The following is a 17,180-nucleotide window of genomic DNA, read 5'->3' as shown; positions in this document are numbered from 1 at the left end:
CGATCTTTATGGTTTGTCTCATACCTGAATTAAGGCATGATTATTCTGAAGCAAACTTTTAGAGATGTTAAACTTTTGAAGAACTTCTGGGCAGCACAACCATTCAATGCCAAGCTTTACCTGGAAGGTCAGTGTATGAAGTGCACTGACAGCAGTGAGATGCCTCTCCCTCCTCGCCCCCTCTCCCTCCCCCACACCGCAACAGTGCCGCCCTGATGCAGCTCTGGGGGAACCAGGTCCCTGCTGAATGCACACCTGTGCCTTCAATATCCCTGGGGGCATCGAGTCATCTGGTGCTTGGAGGAACCTGTGCAGGGGACAAATGCTCTCTTCAAGCCCAGTGTTGGCCCCTCTTGCCCACGTGGGTACAGATTCCTTGCAGAGAGTCTCGCCTGTTCTCCATCCCCTGAGAATTCTTCCCTCGTGCTTCTTCCCATCCAACAGAGCAAACCACTCCTTCCTTATGCCCCTTCCTCATGCCTGCATTGGCAATAACTGGGACCCTCAGAGAACTTTGCAGTCACAGGAATGCCTTGGCCTTGGACTTTCCAGTCCAGACTTCTCTTCCGGCAAGAAGACCTCCCTCACTAACAGAAGCCCTGGTGGCTGCAACACCATCCCACTTCCTTTTCTCCTAGTCCCCTGCATGGAGCTGGTCACCATCCTCTACATTAATAGATTTCCTTTCATGTAATTGAAGACGGGTTAAATAATCATCACCATAATTACCTCTGAGCATCAGAAGGCAACGCTGATGACATGATATTTGAAAGGCTGAGAGGAAATCGAAAACTCCCAGAAGGGAAACACCCATCCCCGTGCTCCCCTGGCTGCCTTGGAGGTCAGCACCCCCTGCTCTCATGGCGGAGGGCCGGTGGTGACAAGCTGTCACCTGCCTGTCCGGCCACTCTTCACAGAGGCTCTGCCACCTGCTGGGATGGGGGCGGGGTGGTGACAGGCCAAACTCCGTGTTTAGTGAGGCCCAACAGCGCAAGGTGGCAGGAGGGCTGAGGCGCATCAGTGGGCCTGGCACTGCTACTTGACATGCGGGAGGGAGGGCTCAACAGCTGTCACCGGTGGGCCCTGGGGTCTGTTCCAGACTCGGGAGAGAGGACACCTTCAGACTCCCACATTTCCTCTTTGAAATTCAGAAGAATCACACTTTTGTCTCCCCTCCCTCCTCTCCCTGACACAAACAGATGCATAAAAGATAAGCCCTAACTCTCTTTTACCCACAGAACCAAACGGCCAAGTTTTCTCTCTGTCTCTCTGTCACACACACTGGTAAGTTCTCACTCACAGAGTCTCATTCCCTCTGTCTCTCTCACACACACACACACTCACACTCACACTCACACTCACACTGCTCTCTCCTACCTCAGGTAACGCAGGTGTAGTGAGAGACCCGAAACTGCTCCCCTCTGGGGGAGCCCCAGGCCCCCTCCAGCTGTGGCAACACCACCTCCCCTAATGGGGACACACAGCATGGGGTCCCTGCGCTCCCTCTTCGCTGGCTGAGTTTTCCACCTCTCTTCCCAGCCATGGTACCGAGGAGATAAAGCCAGTAAATTCATTCATGTTTTGGGGAATGGTGAGAACAGGGCCTCCTGTTCCCTCGCAGCCCAAGCCTGCCCTCCAGGCATTTGTCACATTGCTGGCATTTGAGCTGAGGATGTCTCCCACCACAAAAGCCTGCCATCGTCCTGGGGGAAATCAGGGCTGTCTTCTTGGCAGAAAGCTGGATGTGTGCCTGGGGAGGTCGGGGTCAGACAGCCTTTATTCCTCCCAGACCCTGGGGAGGAAACTAAGTAAAAATACACTTTGCAGTTTGCTCCTTTTTCTCTCACTCGTGCTCAGATTAACCACTTATACATTTTTCTTTAATAAATTTATTTATTTAGTTTTGGCTGTGTTGGGTCTTCGTTTCTGTGCGAGGGCCTTCTCTAGTTGTGGCAAGCGTGGGCCACTCTTCATCGCGGTGCGTGGGCCTCTCACTATCGCGGCCTCTCTTGTTGAGGAGCACAGGCTCCAGACGTGCAGGCTCAGTAATTGTGGCTCACGGGCCTAGTTGCTCCGCGGCATGTGGGATCTTCCCAGACCAGGGCTCGAACCCGTGTCCCCTGCATTGGCAGGCAGATTCTCAACCACTGTGCCACCAGGGAAGCCCCCACTTATACATTTTTAAGGTATTTTTGCTAAAGTCCAACACATGTCTCTGGTGATTTGAACAGATCGTGGGAACGGTCAGTATAAAAATAGCTTCCTTCAGCCGAGGCAGGAGGCAGATGAGAAGGGGAAGGAGATAGGGAGCTGCAGGTCTCATAGCCCAGTCATCGCAACAGGACCGTGGGAGTGAAGTCCAATATTTGGCCTGGAGAATTGGAAATGAGGATCATTTGCTCTAGAGAATGATGAACTCTACCCCCTTAAGTGGCATCAGTGCCCTACAGAGCTGCTCTGCTCTCTGCTCCCCTCTATTTCCCCCGTGAGAATTCCGCGCTCTAGCCATCCTGCACTGCTGGCAGTTACCATCTTCTCCGTTACCCCAGCATCTGCACGTGCTCCTCTCCGCCTGGACTTCCCTCCTCCCCACACTCTGCCTGATTAACTAGTTACCACGTGTATAGCATGGACCCTCTATGCCAGGTCCTGCCCCAGCACTAGATGGATCGTAATCCACTTATCCTCATGATGACCTGACTATGTAAGTGCGATCATTACCCCCATTATGACAATGAGATACAGAGGCACAGAGAGGTTAGGTAACTTGCCCTAGGTCACACAGGTAGAAAGGGACAGTACTGGTATCCACACGTGGTCAAAGGCTCCAGGAAACTGTCCTTCTGACTGCTCCTGGCCATCTTCCCTGACCCCTTCCTATGTTAGGGAGTTTCCTCTGGTTCTCAGAACACCCTGTATCCCCCTCGGCCTCACCCTTACCACTTTCCACCTTGTTAACAATATGTATTAAGTTTCTGTTTTCTTGTCTGCCTCCCCATGCCTGCCCAGCTTGAGGGCAGGGCCCCTGGCTGGCTCAGCTCTGGGACACCAGCTCCTCAAAAAGGGCCTGGCACAAAGCAGTGCTTCTTGCCTATTTGTTGATGGGGTGCATGTATGGATGGATGGATATCAACCCCTTAGGTAAACAAAACAGGCCAAGTTCTGGCAGACAAACCAAGGGTCAAGCAGAGAGTCAAGTTGGAAACTCCCAGGGTGGGATCGGAGGGTAAAATGGAGAAACAAACCTAAGAGCGGCCCTTTAGAAAAATGTGTCTGCAGCTCTGGATGTCGACCTGCACAGAAGGGCAGGGAGGAGAGCCAGCATCTATCCGCTCTGGGCCCAGTAAACTCAGTGCAGCTGGGGCTGCCTGCAAGCTGCAGAGTTGAGGAAAACCTGTCGCCCAGGGGTGGAGCACGAGGCAAGTGGGGCAGAGGGGCGGCGCAGTGTGATCTTGTAGTCAGGGGTGTCCCAGGAGGTATTACCAATCACTACCTTCGTTTTTGCTTGTTTTGCTCCCTTCTGGCCCAAGTGTCGTGACTCATACATGCTGTGGGACAGCAGAGCATCACCTGCCTGTCACGGCGCACGTGGCCCATCTCACGCAGTATCGTGCGGTAGTGCTTTTCTGCCAGTTTCACCCGCTCCTCCCACACACAGTGACGTTAGAATCAGGATGTAGGGAATAGGGGGTAAGTGCAGCCGCAGCCCCAGTTGCCACCTCTCATGCGGTGCGATGTGCCCCCATGCGGCGTGAGATGGCCCAGCCCCGCAGGTCCCCCTGCCTGGGGGCACCAGCTGTCCTAATTCACGAAATGTCAGGGCGGGGGTGGAATGGAAGGACACGTGTGCCCACTTTATTCTCACGCACCTTCAGCTAGGAACCCTACGGTTGGGCTGACCAGGCTTCTCCTTCCCACAGGGAGGCAAGATCCCCGTGAGATGGACGGCTCCAGAGGCCATCGCCTACCGCAAGTTCACGTCTGCCAGCGACGTCTGGAGCTACGGGATTGTCATGTGGGAAGTCATGTCGTTTGGAGAGAGACCCTATTGGGATATGTCCAACCAAGATGTGAGTGTCAGTGGCACCTGGCTGCTACAGCCCTTACCCCAGGGGTCCCACAGGCCATGGCATGCCAAGCCCACCTATCTGTTTTCTGCTTGGGGCCTCAGAACGTGAACGTGAGGTGTCCAGGGCAGGGGATATTGGATCCCCTTGGCACCAATGTTTGAACTAATCAAAGAGCCCAGCATGACCCCAAAGCCTGTAAAGATGCCCAGGCCAACCTAGGAGACAATGGGCTGGTTCTGAATGGCCAGGAACCATGAATAGATCAGGCCCAAAGTTAATCAGGAAATTCTACCCCACTTCAGAGCTCCATCATCACGTGTAAAGGAAGGGAAGCAGTGCTGGTGGGAGGGCGGGCCTCGCTTCCAGGCTGCTCTGCTCTGCCAGATGTGCTGTGTTGAGCCAGCTGCAGCTTCTGTCTGGGACTCACACCTCTCCACTTTAAAGAGAGGAATTAATCGTAAAGGCCCTTCTTTCCTGAGAATCCACTCTTCTGGGAGTCCGTGTCACCTGTCAGTGAAGGAGGTGCTGAGTGAGAGTCCCAAAGCTGGTCAGCTTCAGGTGGGTCTCAGGAGGGGACCTGTCTGAGTGGAGGTCAGCAACACCCCTCCAGGCCACTCACAAGGGACAGGGGGAAAGGAAAGGGCCATTTGAGATGCTTTAAGCAGAGACCTTTTGGGGAGGTGTTCCAGAGGGGACCCTTTGCTCCATAATTACTAAAAGGTAGGAAGCCTTTGAGGATGATTTGCTTTGGTAAGGTCCCAATCAAAATCCTACCTGGATTCCCCCACTGCCTTGGACCCTGGGCTGTTCCCCAGGACCACTCCTCCTTTGTGTTCTGAATACATGCCCTCCCCTTGGAGAGTCTGCAGTGCCCGTGTTACCTCTGTTCTCTGCTTGCTCTTCCCATCACCTTGGGGGACAGCTATTACCTTTCCCAACTTCCAAGCAAGAAGAGGCAGGGCTGGCCCAGTCCAGATGGGGAAACCAGCCACCCCATAAGCACCTACGTAGTGGGTGGGCTCTTCATTACTCGTAAACTGGAGAAGTCTGCCCCCAGCCAGCCCTCTATCCAGACAGATGTTCCGAGCCATGGCTGTCGCTCATAAGGTTGAGAAAGGTGGCGATCTAGGAGTCCAGAAAACACTTTCCAATGAGCCAAAATGGGAGCTGGGTGCTGCCATGACAGTGCCTCCTGCTCCCAAGGGTAGAGTGGCTTCAGCCCAGAGCAGGTGAAATGGCTTCATCCTTAACCAGGTCCTGCTGCCGACCATGTGTGGCATCTAGATCCTCTATTATCTCCGATTATCCATGCTTTGCCTCTGCTCCTGTAGCATGTCAAATCGGTAAGTGTCGGAATTGATGCCAAGGCTGCTTTCATGAAATCAAGTGCACCCTGGTTTTGTCCATACTGTCAGCTAGATGAGTAATAAACGTTAGCCAGAAAACGCAGACCCATTTTGTCCTGCCCAGAGACTGTAATCCAATTAAGTACAATTCAGCACACATGGAACGGATTATGAAACTCTCTGACAGGCAAGATTTGACATTCAAGATATTCTCAGCAAATGCATTCACCTCTGCTGAAAACAAATGGAGTTTCTGATATTAGACTTCCAGAATTCCCAAATAATTTATTCAACGCACACTCAGGGTATGCTGTGAGTAAGCATTGTGCTTGCCGGCTCTGTTCTTGGGGGGTTTATAGCCCAGTGGCACATACACAGGGCTGTGGGAACATTTTGGGGGGAGGTAAGGAAGGTTTCCAGATATTTGACACTTGAGCTAGGCCTCAAAGGGAATAAGAACATCTGCAAAGTAGCTGTTTATTCTAATTTTATTGTATTTCTCCAAAATAAAGCCTCTCAGCATTGTTCCAAGTACCATTCTGCTCTCTGTGGAAGGCGGAGGGTGACTTTTGCCCATTCAGAAGGTATCTTCTGACCCGGCCTGGGAGAGAGCCAGGAGGGGCTCCCAGCAGCTCGGGCTGCAGCCCGACTCATCAGAAACCACTGAGGTGGTGGCAGTAAAGGATTTTACAGATGACAATTGAAAGGCTTTACGAAAGAGAATTGCAGAGGCAAGTCAGAGTGCTGGTAATTGGGCTTCCGGAGCCCAGGAAGGTCTTTGAACATGTACAGAGAGTTTGTCAGCCAGAGAGAGAACTTGGAAGTTCTACGGCTTGGATCTGATTGACAGAGATAATGAGAGTGGCAGTGTCTGTGGGGAGAAGCTGCGGTTTTATTGAAACATCAGAGCTCAACTTAACCCCCTCTGCCCTGGATCCTCCACTGCTCTGAGCTCCGCCACTTCACCCTCCGCATGGAAGGTCGAGGAAGCACGCCCACCGCCCAACTCACTAATGAAAAGTGCACGTCTGGGGGCAGCCAGGAGCCCCTCTGGGGACAGGAGAGCAAGGGGAGGGGCCCTGCTCCTTTCCCAGAGGAGCTCCAGCCCTGGTCCCCGGTCCAGACCACCTGTCCCTGGTCCCCACCTAACCCCCGCACCTGCCATCTCAGGGTACAGGTGAGCAAAGGCAGCCCTCACCCCATCCCGTTGCTGCAGACCATTCAAAGCAAGTCAGCCCTGCTCCGTGACAGCTGCTGAGACTTGTTCTCACCGCCACACTCGCCATCACCTTCTCTCTGGAAACGCCATCTGATCTCATTTCAATCTCCAGTCTTTTCAGCGTCCATTTACCTCATCCTGTTGTGGACCAAGGAAAGGGGCCCAGGACTTGCTCTGATGTTTCTATTCTGCTCAGCAGGACCCCCTCTGCCCCCAAGCTTGGGCCACGTCTTTCCTCACAATTCAGACGCAGTCACTGGTGTTTGGACTGAAAGTGGTTCTCCTGCCTCCTACCTGTTTTCTCCATACCTGCCAGTGAGGCAGGCATGACAGGGAGTGGTCCCAAAGCCCCATTAGAGGACTACAATTCCTTTTTCGAAATAATGATGTTTTAATTTGATTATAAGTTATATGTATTCAGAAAATTTAGAAAACACCCAGATCCTTAAAAAGAACAAAAATCTCCAAAGGCATAGTGCTTCAGAGAAAGACTTGAATAGATAAATGTTACCCATACAGCAATTAATGACCTAGTACTTTTTCTTTGGAGTGGAGGGTAAAGCTTTTATTTTTTTCATATGTGCAAGAAGCGTCAATGTTCCCAGAGCACCTACTCGAGTAATAACAACAAAGTTATCTAGAAGAAAGAGCAAATAGGAATTCCCTGGTGGTCCAGTGGTTAGGACTCCGTGCTTTCGATTTTTCACTCCCAAGGGCACGGGTTTGATCCCTGGTCAGGAACTAAGATCCCTCAAGCTGCGAGGAGGGGCCAAACATAAAAAAAAAAAAAAAGAAAAAGAAAAAGCAAATGGAATGAAGTCCCATTTGTAAACAAGAGCATGGGAGGGAGCTCCTCTATCCTCTGTCCTGAAAGGTGAGATACAGAGAGGTAGGTGGCATTTACCAAGTCTCCACTGCATGTTTGGTGCTTCCCAAACACCATCTTCCTGGACCTCCCGTTGGCAGGCAGCAGAACAGCAGCCCTCTTTGAAGAGAAGACCTCCACTGTAGTAGACGTGGCCGCAGTGACAGCCTCCGTGTGATGATGGGATTCTTTCTACTCACATGTGTGGTGCTCACCGTGCATCGCCTCACTGTGTCATTTAATCCTTCTAACACCCACCATCTGTGCAGTTTCAGGAAGTCAAGTGACTCTCCCAAGTTTCTGGAGCTAATAAGAAATGGAACTAGGATCTGAACCCAGACCTCCAAGGTCTACGCCCTTAATGGCAATGCCACACCATCACTAACACAGCGCGTGGGGCTACACTCCTGTGGACCTGCAGGAAGGAGGAATCAGTGACTCTCTGATGTCCTCTTAAAAGGAAAGTCAGCACATCAAACAAACAGAGGAAGTACAAAAACACATGCCAGGATGGTGTTCCAAAAATTCCGATGAGGTGGTCTGAAGAAGAGATGGGGGAAAAGCAGCTTAGTGGTGTCCGGTCTAAAGCTCACAGACGGAAGAGTCTGCGCCTGAGCACGTGCCTGGGTCCCCAGTCTCTTGATGCTCTGCCAGGAGTGCTCGGGTCCTCTGGTCACACCTCTGAGCTGTGCCCCCGCAGAAGGGCTCTGCCGCCAGTGCTCCTGCCTCTTCTGGGCAGACAGGAGAGTAATCTTGTCGGCGGGAACATTCGTATTTGGGAATCTGGTCATCAAATAATTTGAGCAGTGATGCCAGCAGTTTAAGGGGAACAGGAGCTGCCCTACACTGGAAGACTTTGGGGGCCCCTAACCCCCAAAAGAAGTTGAATTTGGACATCAGCCCCTCCTGCTGGTCCCACCTAGCTTGTCCTTAGGCAACCCAGAAAGAGCTCGTGGGGCCGTTCAGTGGGTAATCCCACTTGTCCCCATGGTGAGTGGGGACTCTGTGACAGGACCCCTTAATCTGGCTGCCTGGAAGGAGCTGGAAAGGATGCCAGTTTTAAGCAAGGCTATTCATTCTCATGGATTACTTGGTTTAGCTCCATACCCCTGTTTCCTACCATGAAGACATCAAATAGCTCCAAGGACTGTTCTCCAGGCTGAGATTCCTGTTGCATCCCCACAGAGCCTAGGAAGAGTGGGCTTCAAGGTATTCAAAACTTAAACTCAGGGACTTCCCTGGTGGTCCAGTGGGTAAGACTCCACACTCCCAATGCAGGGGGCCCAGGCTCGATCCCTGGTCGGGGAACTAGATCCCACATGCATGCTGCAACTAAGAGTCTGCATGCCGCAACTAAGAGCCCACACACTGCAACTAAACATGTCACAACAAAGATCCTCCTGCATGCTGAAACTAAGACCCGGCGCAGATAAATAAATAAATAAATATTAAAAAAAAAAATTAAACTCAGATACCCCTGTGATTTTTTCACAGCCCTATCCCTTACTAGCTTCGTGCCCTCAGGCAAATGACTTCCCTGTTTGTGCATTCATTTCCTCATGGGGAAAATAGGGCTAAAATGCCCTCCTCAGAGGATAACAGGTAATTTGACTGACAACAGTCTGGCTAAGATAAACATTTGTTAGTGGTATAAAATATTATTCAAAAGTGCATATTCCCAGTTGCTGTTTTTTTATAAAGTGATCATATTGGTGTGGTTTGTATGCTTGTTTGTTTTTCTGCCACATCGAATAGAAGGAATAATACACCTTGATTATCTCTAATGACTTCAGGTTATTATATTATCTCATGCCCCGTCTCATGCCCTGTATACTGTGCATAGAATTTGTAAAAATATAAACTGATTGAGAATATTCACTTTCTGACCAATTTACAAAGTAAAAAAAAGAAAGAATAATCAGTTGAAATGAATCTGACATTTTTTTAAAGTAGAGGCAAAAACACCTGAAAATCCCTGAACTCCAGATTATTCCCTATGTTGTTAAAGGTGCTTTAACTGTTTATATTAATGTAAAATCAATGCCTAATTATTATAGAAAATAAACATACAAAGAAACAAAAAGAAAAACACAAAGGGCATTCATGTTTCTACCTGCCCAGAGGCAACCACCGTTAGCTCCATGGTATAGATCCTTCCAAGGACTTTTCTATGCATGTGTGTAATTATTAGTTTTTGTTTTGTTTTGATTCTTGTTTTTTTACAAAAGCAAGCTTATACCATACTTGCTTTATACCATACCTGCACTTACGCAGCCTGCTGTTTTGCCTAATATTACAATGTGAGTATATTTCCATTTCAATAGGCACATTTTTGTAACATCTTAAGGCCTGCATTGTATTCCTGGCCTTCCATTGTGTTATAATAAATTACAGAGCAGGCATAATTGTTTTAAATGAATTGGAAATTAAGAAGTAAAGGGTGAAAAACACAACAATCTGAAAAACAGAAAAAGGACTTAAAGATCCTAAAATCTTTACAAAACTGTCCCCTGGAGTCTGCGAAAATTAACAAAACCTGATTGGAGATATTCATGTTGGATCACCTTGTTATTTCCACTGTTGTCATTGTACCAAACCAATTTGTTTAACTAGATTATCTTCTACCCAATTCCTGTCGCTGCCTCATGAAGATTAAGGCAGATAATGCCTAGGAAGCATCTAGAGGGTCCCTGGCATGGAGTAGGCTCTCCATCAAATTGTGATCCCTTCTCTCCCTTTCTTTTCCCGTAGCAGTGAAAGGATGAGGTCACAATGGGCTTTGGTGGGTGTCCTTTGCAAATAGTTGGCACGTTTCCCATGTGCCATTGTTTCATCTGCCCTGGTGCCACCAGCTGCCAATAAGGCAGAATTGGGCTTGACGTCCTCTCAGGGAGAAGCTCAAACCATTCTTCAGTAAACATTTACAGCCATCTAGTGTGTGTCAGGCCCTGTGCCAGGTGCTGGGGACACAAAGGCACAATAAGAGGTGGGCCCTGCTTTCTGGGAACTCACAGTCTAGGGGGAAAAGCCAAGTATATGTAAAATCTCTTACTGTGGGAGGTATAGGAGCACAGAAGGCGGGGCACCTGGGGTGAGGAGGCTCCATCCTCGGAAGCTAACTTGTGAATGACTGGCTGGTGGCTCATCACCAATCACACCTGTTCCCATGTGTGTCACTGCAGGTCATCAATGCCATTGAGCAGGACTACCGGCTGCCCCCACCCATGGACTGCCCAGCTGCTCTACACCAGCTCATGCTGGACTGTTGGCAAAAGGACCGTAACAGCCGGCCCCGATTTGCAGAGATTGTCAACACCCTGGACAAGATGATCCGGAACCCAGCAAGTCTCAAAACTGTGGCAACCATCACCGCCGTGTGAGTCTAGTGGAACCGGGTGGTTCCTAGGGGTGGGTGGTCTCATAGTCAGGCAGGGCCCAGAGCGAGGCTGCTAGCCTTCAGTCTACTGAGAACAAGGGGGAGGTGGCTGAGCTTATCCACGGATGGAAGAAGTTCCAAGACTCTTCCCTTCCTTTTTCCCTTCAATCTCTCTGAAATATTCCCTGCCTCCAGCATGGGCTGTAGACAGATGAAAAGATAACATATCTGTATCTCTACCTTCCATTGGCCTCAGATGGGCTGGGCACTGGGCTCTGTAGGAGTTGAGTGTATCTGGTCTGACTGGTATGAGACCCCACTTGTGGGCAATCCTGTTTCCAGAAGACACCCTGTCTGTTAACCACACCAGTGCAGGAGGCAGGTGGAGCTGCAGACTTGGAACCTTGGCCTACCTATTAACAGGTAAAGGCCCTGATTGCTGTGGGACAAAGAAATTCAGAGCAGTTGGATTTGTTATGAGCAAATGCACAGAACTGTCAGCTGTCAGCCACAGTCAGCTGTACATCACGCATTTACATTTGCAGCGTTAACTCATTTATTAATTCATCCTTTCGACCAGAGTTTATTGGGTGCTTATGTGCTAAGCACTGTGCCCTTGCTGGCTGTATAGAATGAGCAAGATAGACATGCCCTCACGGAGCTTAGAATCATTTAGAAGCAGCGAACATTAATCAGATGATTGCCCAAAGAAATGCAAATTGAGACTTCACTGGCCAGTGCGGCAGGGAAGTGCCTGATGCTTGGAGAGCATACACCTTGGTCTGGTGTCAGGAAGGCGACCCTGATGCCTGTTATTTCAGTTGCGAGCTGAAGAGGGAGGATGCATTAACTGAATGAAAGGAAGATGGGAGTAGAGAGTCAGGGTTCCAGATCAAGGGTGCAGCATGTGCAGAGACCCGAGTGTGGGAAGGACAGGGCCAGCGTGTTGGGAGTGCAGTTTGTGGGGGGACCAGTTGGGGACTGAGGCTGGTGAGGTGGGCGAGAGCCAGACACTCAGAGCCTTTAGGCCCTGCTAAGACTTCTGAGCTTGGTTTTCAGAGCAATGATCACCCACTGAAGGGTATGACATGAATCAGGGTCAGGAGCTGGGTTATTGTCAGGATCACATCTCCATATTTTAAAGAGCACCAGGCTATAACATGCACCTGTTGTTGAGGGGAGCATGAAGACAGACTTGGTAGGAGGACATGGCAGTAGTAACCATGGTAGAGAAGATAGCATCTTAAATCAGGCTAATGGTGTGGAAAGAAGCAGATGAGTTTGAGAGATTTTGAAGGTCAAATCTTTATGACTTGGTGAAGGGTTGGGCGTGGGTGCTGAAAGTGAGGGCGATGTGAAGATGGCACCCTGATTTCTGGACTGGGTACCGGGGGGGGGGGTCTGCTTTGAGAACATGCCCGAGAAGGTCAGTGGTGGACTGTTCTCTTCCATTTCTTTCCATTAGCTGAGGACGGAACCCGGAGAAAAAAATGTTACCAATAGATTTGGAGAGGTTGCAGTGAACTTTATATATTTGTAAAAGGAGCATATCTTTGGTTGGTGAAGCTCTTAGATTTCAGTTTACAAAGGAGCTGTGGTCCTTCTCTTCCCTTCAGACTGCCTGTTGTGTCAGTCTGCCCGTCTGGGCTGACTGGCACGGGACAGAGCCCAGAGGCAGGGGGGCTGGCCACCCGGCCTTGAGAAGCCATGCCAGCTCAGGATTGTGTAGGGAAGGAAGGGTCAGCCTGGGTTTCCTGCATAATCCTCATCCCACCAGGGCTGCTGAGCCTCCATGAAGTCTGCCGTCCGCCCAGAGTGTGGCTCTGCCCATTCGCCCCTGCAGCTGTGGGGTCACCTGCTCCCCTCTGTCTTCCAGGCCTTCCCAGCCCCTGCTCGACCGTTCCATCCCAGACTTCACTGCCTTTACCACCGTGGATGACTGGCTCAGTGCCATCAAAATGGTCCAGTACAGGGACAGCTTCCTCACCGCCGGCTTCACCTCCCTCCAGCTGGTCACCCAGATGACGTCGGAGTGAGTGATGGGAATCACCTCTGTGCGGCCCGTGGGTGGGGTCAAGGCTCCCTCCCTGCAATCACCCGTGGTGCAAGTCATGCCTTCTGGTCTCATCCTCAGGGCTCCACCTCAGCATAGAATCGGACCTGGCGGGGAAGCGCCTTGGAAAGACGGAGGGCTGGGGTGGGGAGGCCCAGATTTATTCTGGGTCCCAAATGAGAGTTCTTCAAAGTCACAGCCATATGTCATTTGCCTAATCACTGAGAGTCTCTCCTCCGTTTAAGTTTTTAAACTCAGCCCATCAAAGAGAGCATCCAGATGGAAAGAACACAGCCAGCCAGCACTTTAAACAGCATAGCAGGAAGAGGCAGAGCACTGATTCAGCAGCAACCTCCGATGCACTGGGAGCCTGTCTTCGTGCTTAGACAGCGCTTGTAAATGAGCCGACGTTTCCATCCCCCACTAGTTATTTTCCAGGCTGCAACCCCCATAAGAGTGTGGAAGAATACAAAACCTAAAATTATTCAAATCAGATGAGAGCCAGAAAGGGTCTTAAAGGCCCACGTAGTCCATCATTTCCCCAAGAATGTCCTGAGCAGCACCTGCTCTGGGAAATGTTAATAGGTTCTCCTTGGAAAAAAGGTCCCATAGTCAAATAAATTTGGGAAATACCGAGCACTTCAGCACTCTCTTGGAGAGTCACTCCACATATTAGCATTGTAAAGGCCATAAGAAATCCTGAAGTAAAGAAACCCACGTAAAATTATTAAATGCCATGGAAGCGTATTTCGGAGGGGTGGGGTTTTCTGGGCCTGCATTTTGGGAAATCTCTATCTAGTTCCACCCCTTCTATTCAACAATTCAGAAAGGAGGTGATGTTAGTGCCTGAAGACTCGGCCATCAGGAGAGACAAAGCGGGAACAGAAGCCTGCTTTCCTGACTGCCGGGTGCATATGTTCCAGTCTGCCCACCCAGGGCCACATGGGGCCATACTCGGCTATACACACCCTGGAGTCACCTGGGAGTCTTTAACTACTGATGTCTGATTCCTACACCCAATGTAGATCTTCTGATTCATTTGGTACGTGGTGAGACCTGGGCATCAGGATGTTAAAACTCCCCAGGTGATTCTAATGTGCAGCCAAGCTTGGGAACAACTGGACTAGAGTGGGCAAGTCGAATTTTGACTACACACACACACACACACCCAGCAGGGACCTCACCAGCTGCCCGGCTGCAACGTGTACTAACAGCACCAGGGTTGGTAGCCTGTGACACACATTTTCCCTGGCAGAGGATAAGTCAGTCCACCAGGCATTTGACAAACACTTATTGATCACCTGTTCTGTGTCAGGTTCAGTGCTGGGTGCTGGGATTCCCTGCTGGGGCAGGCCAGTTGCTGAGTCCCAGGGGAGAGGCGGGGGTCATCCATCCTGAGCAGTTGAGCCCCAGGGGGATGGAACCTCCACTTTCTCCCAGGAATGACTTGAATGTGCCTCTAGCCTTGGATCCACTAAACACCAGAATTCACTTTTTCAAACCTGAGTTCATTTCCTGGTGATGCCTAAAAACGTCCTTACCATTATGAATTATCGTCAGACACCAGAAATAAAAACTAAGCCCTTCCCAGTGGAAAACCAGCTTTCCCAACCCACAGAGCTGAAAAGGATGCCTGGGCTCAGGGGCAGAGTGGGCGTCCATGAAGGCAGGGCTGCGCCTGCTTTCCCACTGTCATGGGGCTGAGTACGGGGACCATCATCACCTGATACCCCACAAACTGAAGGAGTCAAATGGAGCAATTCCCTCAGTCTGGGAATAGCCACATGAAAAAGAGCTAGAGGAAAAATAAAAGGAAAGTGAAACTGAAAAGTAAGGGATTTACTTCAAAGTAAAAAATGTCCACACACTATTGGAGCACTTTCGTTTGCTACTTGAGAGATAAAAGGCAGAAAAAGAATATGTGTACGTAAATAAAGTAGATTGAGGGACAATTTGTGAATTCAAAATCCAAGCATACCTCTCAAACTTGTGTGCTGAAAAGACGTGGGCAATTTGACAATCTAGACCAGTGACAGCCCTCAGGGGACTGACAGCCAGCTGAAAGGAGGGGTCAGGAGAGCCCAGGCATTGCGGACGGGGGCCCAGCACAGGGGCCTCCTCATACGTCTTGTGCACAGTGCACAGAGCGATCTGCTCTGCTGGGGCAGGGGCGTCGGCAGGGACTACAGTCAGGGCGCCAGAAGAGTTCTGAGAGCAGCCCTGCAGGGTGGCTGAGAGCCAGGCCATCCTGAATTTGAAGCCCAGCTCCTCCACTGCTTACCTGCTGTGTGATCTTGAGCATGTTACTTAACTGCTCTGAGCCCTGCTTGCCTACTCTATGAAGGTGCAAATAATAATAATGCCCACCTCATTGGTTTGTGGTAAGAGGTGAGTGGAGTAGTACATACAAGGCAATTGGCCTATTGTCTGCCTGCAGGACACACATGAGAAATGATGGCTGGTAAATTATTATCATTGACTCTAAGTGGTTTGGCAGTTTTTACGAAATGCTTCCATAGGTATAAATGAGTTAGTATATGGCACATGGGAAGCACTCAAGTAATGTAATATTGTTAACTAAAAAAAGATGTATGGGTCTCCCCAAAGACAAATATAAGCCATGAACTTGTTCATATTAAGACTCACAGTTCAAAGATGAATCCAGGCCAAATCCCTGTCCTAAACATCTTCCTTGGATTCCTGCTTGGGCAGATATTTGAAAGTTATTTTGAGATCACCCTTCTTAAAAATTCATGACGTTAAAATTCAAACAGAGGCAGAAAATGGAAACTCAGGGGAAAACATCAGAAAACCAGGCAAGCCTCACATCTTTTCATTCACAGTGGGTGATCACTAATTTAGGCAGAAACCTCACAGAATAACTGAAGCCCCATGCAGTGTGTGCTTGCATTGTTAAAAACAAATAGCAGAGGAAAATTCTAGTCCACCTAGGGTCATGGACACAATGAAGGGCTGCTCCAGAACCCGCAGGTGAGGAACAAGGCACAGCACCTCCAGGGCCATCTAAGTTGGAGGGGGCATTGGAGGTGGGGGCCACTGCTTGGAGGAAGTGAGATTGAGCAAGGGAATATCTAGTTAGGTGTTTTTCAGACTCGGGTAAACTTGGGCTCATTGGATTTTAAACACTTTTATTTGCCTACCCCACTATTATCAGGAGCTTGCCTTCTGTGATGAGTTTGGATCTGTGAAAAGCACTAACGTCCCTTCTTTTGTGGCTTTTTCCCTCCTAGAGACCTCCTGAGAATAGGAGTCACCTTGGCAGGTCATCAGAAGAAGATCCTGAACAGCATTCTGTCTATGAGGGTCCAGATGAGTCAATCACCGACGGCAATGGCATGAGAACTCTCGTTTTCTGTGGGGAGGAGAGGAAAGAAAAGGACCAGGCTCAGGGGGGAACCAGAGGTTGACCACTGTGGAATGTCCTGGAGAGATTGGCTTCTCAGCTGAGAAATGCATTCTCATCAACGAAGAATAAACTGGACCTATTCCTAATAGGCAACCTTCATTTCTCAGTGACAGACGCAGGTTTAAGATGCCGTGGGAAACCAAATATGTAAGAATAAAAATACACAAAGGTGATGTTCGACGGAAGTGAAGACAAAACAATATGTGTCTGGGGCACCAAGGGTGAATATAGCTCCCACCCTGGGTGGGCTGGAGTCATCCGTCTACAAGAAGAAAGGGAAGGAGGTAGAGGGAAGAAACAGAAGCAGTTTCCCATTTTCTTCCTCACCAATGACATTCTTTTCTTTTCTCCTTTTGTCCTCCTCCCCGAGTCCTCACCCTTCCCCCACATCCATCTCCCTTTGCTCATGACTCGTGTAGGGAAGTTTCTTCAAACAAACCCCAGCTCCTGAGTCTCCAGATGTTCTGTCAGTTGCCAAAGGACCTTGCTGACCACTGCATGGGGAATCCAACCAATTCAATTAATGTCTTCATATTGAAGAAGAGATGTACCTTCAATTGAAACCTTGTTTTTCTTTTGTTTGCATTTTCTGCAAAAAGGAAAAAAGAAACCACAAATTGGAAAAAGAAAAAAAAAAGAAAAAAAAGAAAAACCTGTTTCCGTGTGCAAGGGCACGCCTATGTATGTCTGTGTTATAAAATGACCGCTTGTTCGTAACAGATGCAAACAAGAAAGAAATGGGAAGTCTTTGTCCCTGGAAGATCCAAAGGGGCTGGAGAATGTTGTTGGTCTGGTTTTCTGATTGGCTCCATTGGCCTATTGGC

At 49.6% G+C, this 17,180-nt stretch overlaps 1 protein-coding gene across 1 annotated transcript in view; it reads left to right on the top strand.

Moving 5' to 3' along the window:
• EPHB1 (EPH receptor B1) overlaps positions 1-16,867 on the top strand; it is a 424,956-nt gene extending 408,089 nt beyond the window's left edge. The window contains exons 13-16 of the mRNA XM_061193662.1: positions 3,921-4,070; positions 10,683-10,876; positions 12,753-12,908; positions 16,181-16,867. Coding sequence (XP_061049645.1) covers positions 3,921-4,070; positions 10,683-10,876; positions 12,753-12,908; positions 16,181-16,289 — 609 coding nt within the window. The 3' untranslated portion in view covers positions 16,290-16,867. The remainder of the gene's footprint in view (positions 1-3,920; positions 4,071-10,682; positions 10,877-12,752; positions 12,909-16,180) is intronic.
• Positions 16,868-17,180: the final 313 nt, after the last annotated feature.

This window comes from Eubalaena glacialis, chromosome 6 (assembly GCF_028564815.1).
Source record: "Eubalaena glacialis isolate mEubGla1 chromosome 6, mEubGla1.1.hap2.+ XY, whole genome shotgun sequence".
NCBI lineage: Eukaryota > Metazoa > Chordata > Mammalia > Artiodactyla > Balaenidae > Eubalaena > Eubalaena glacialis.
This window is presented reverse-complemented; position numbering and strand designations above follow the sequence as displayed.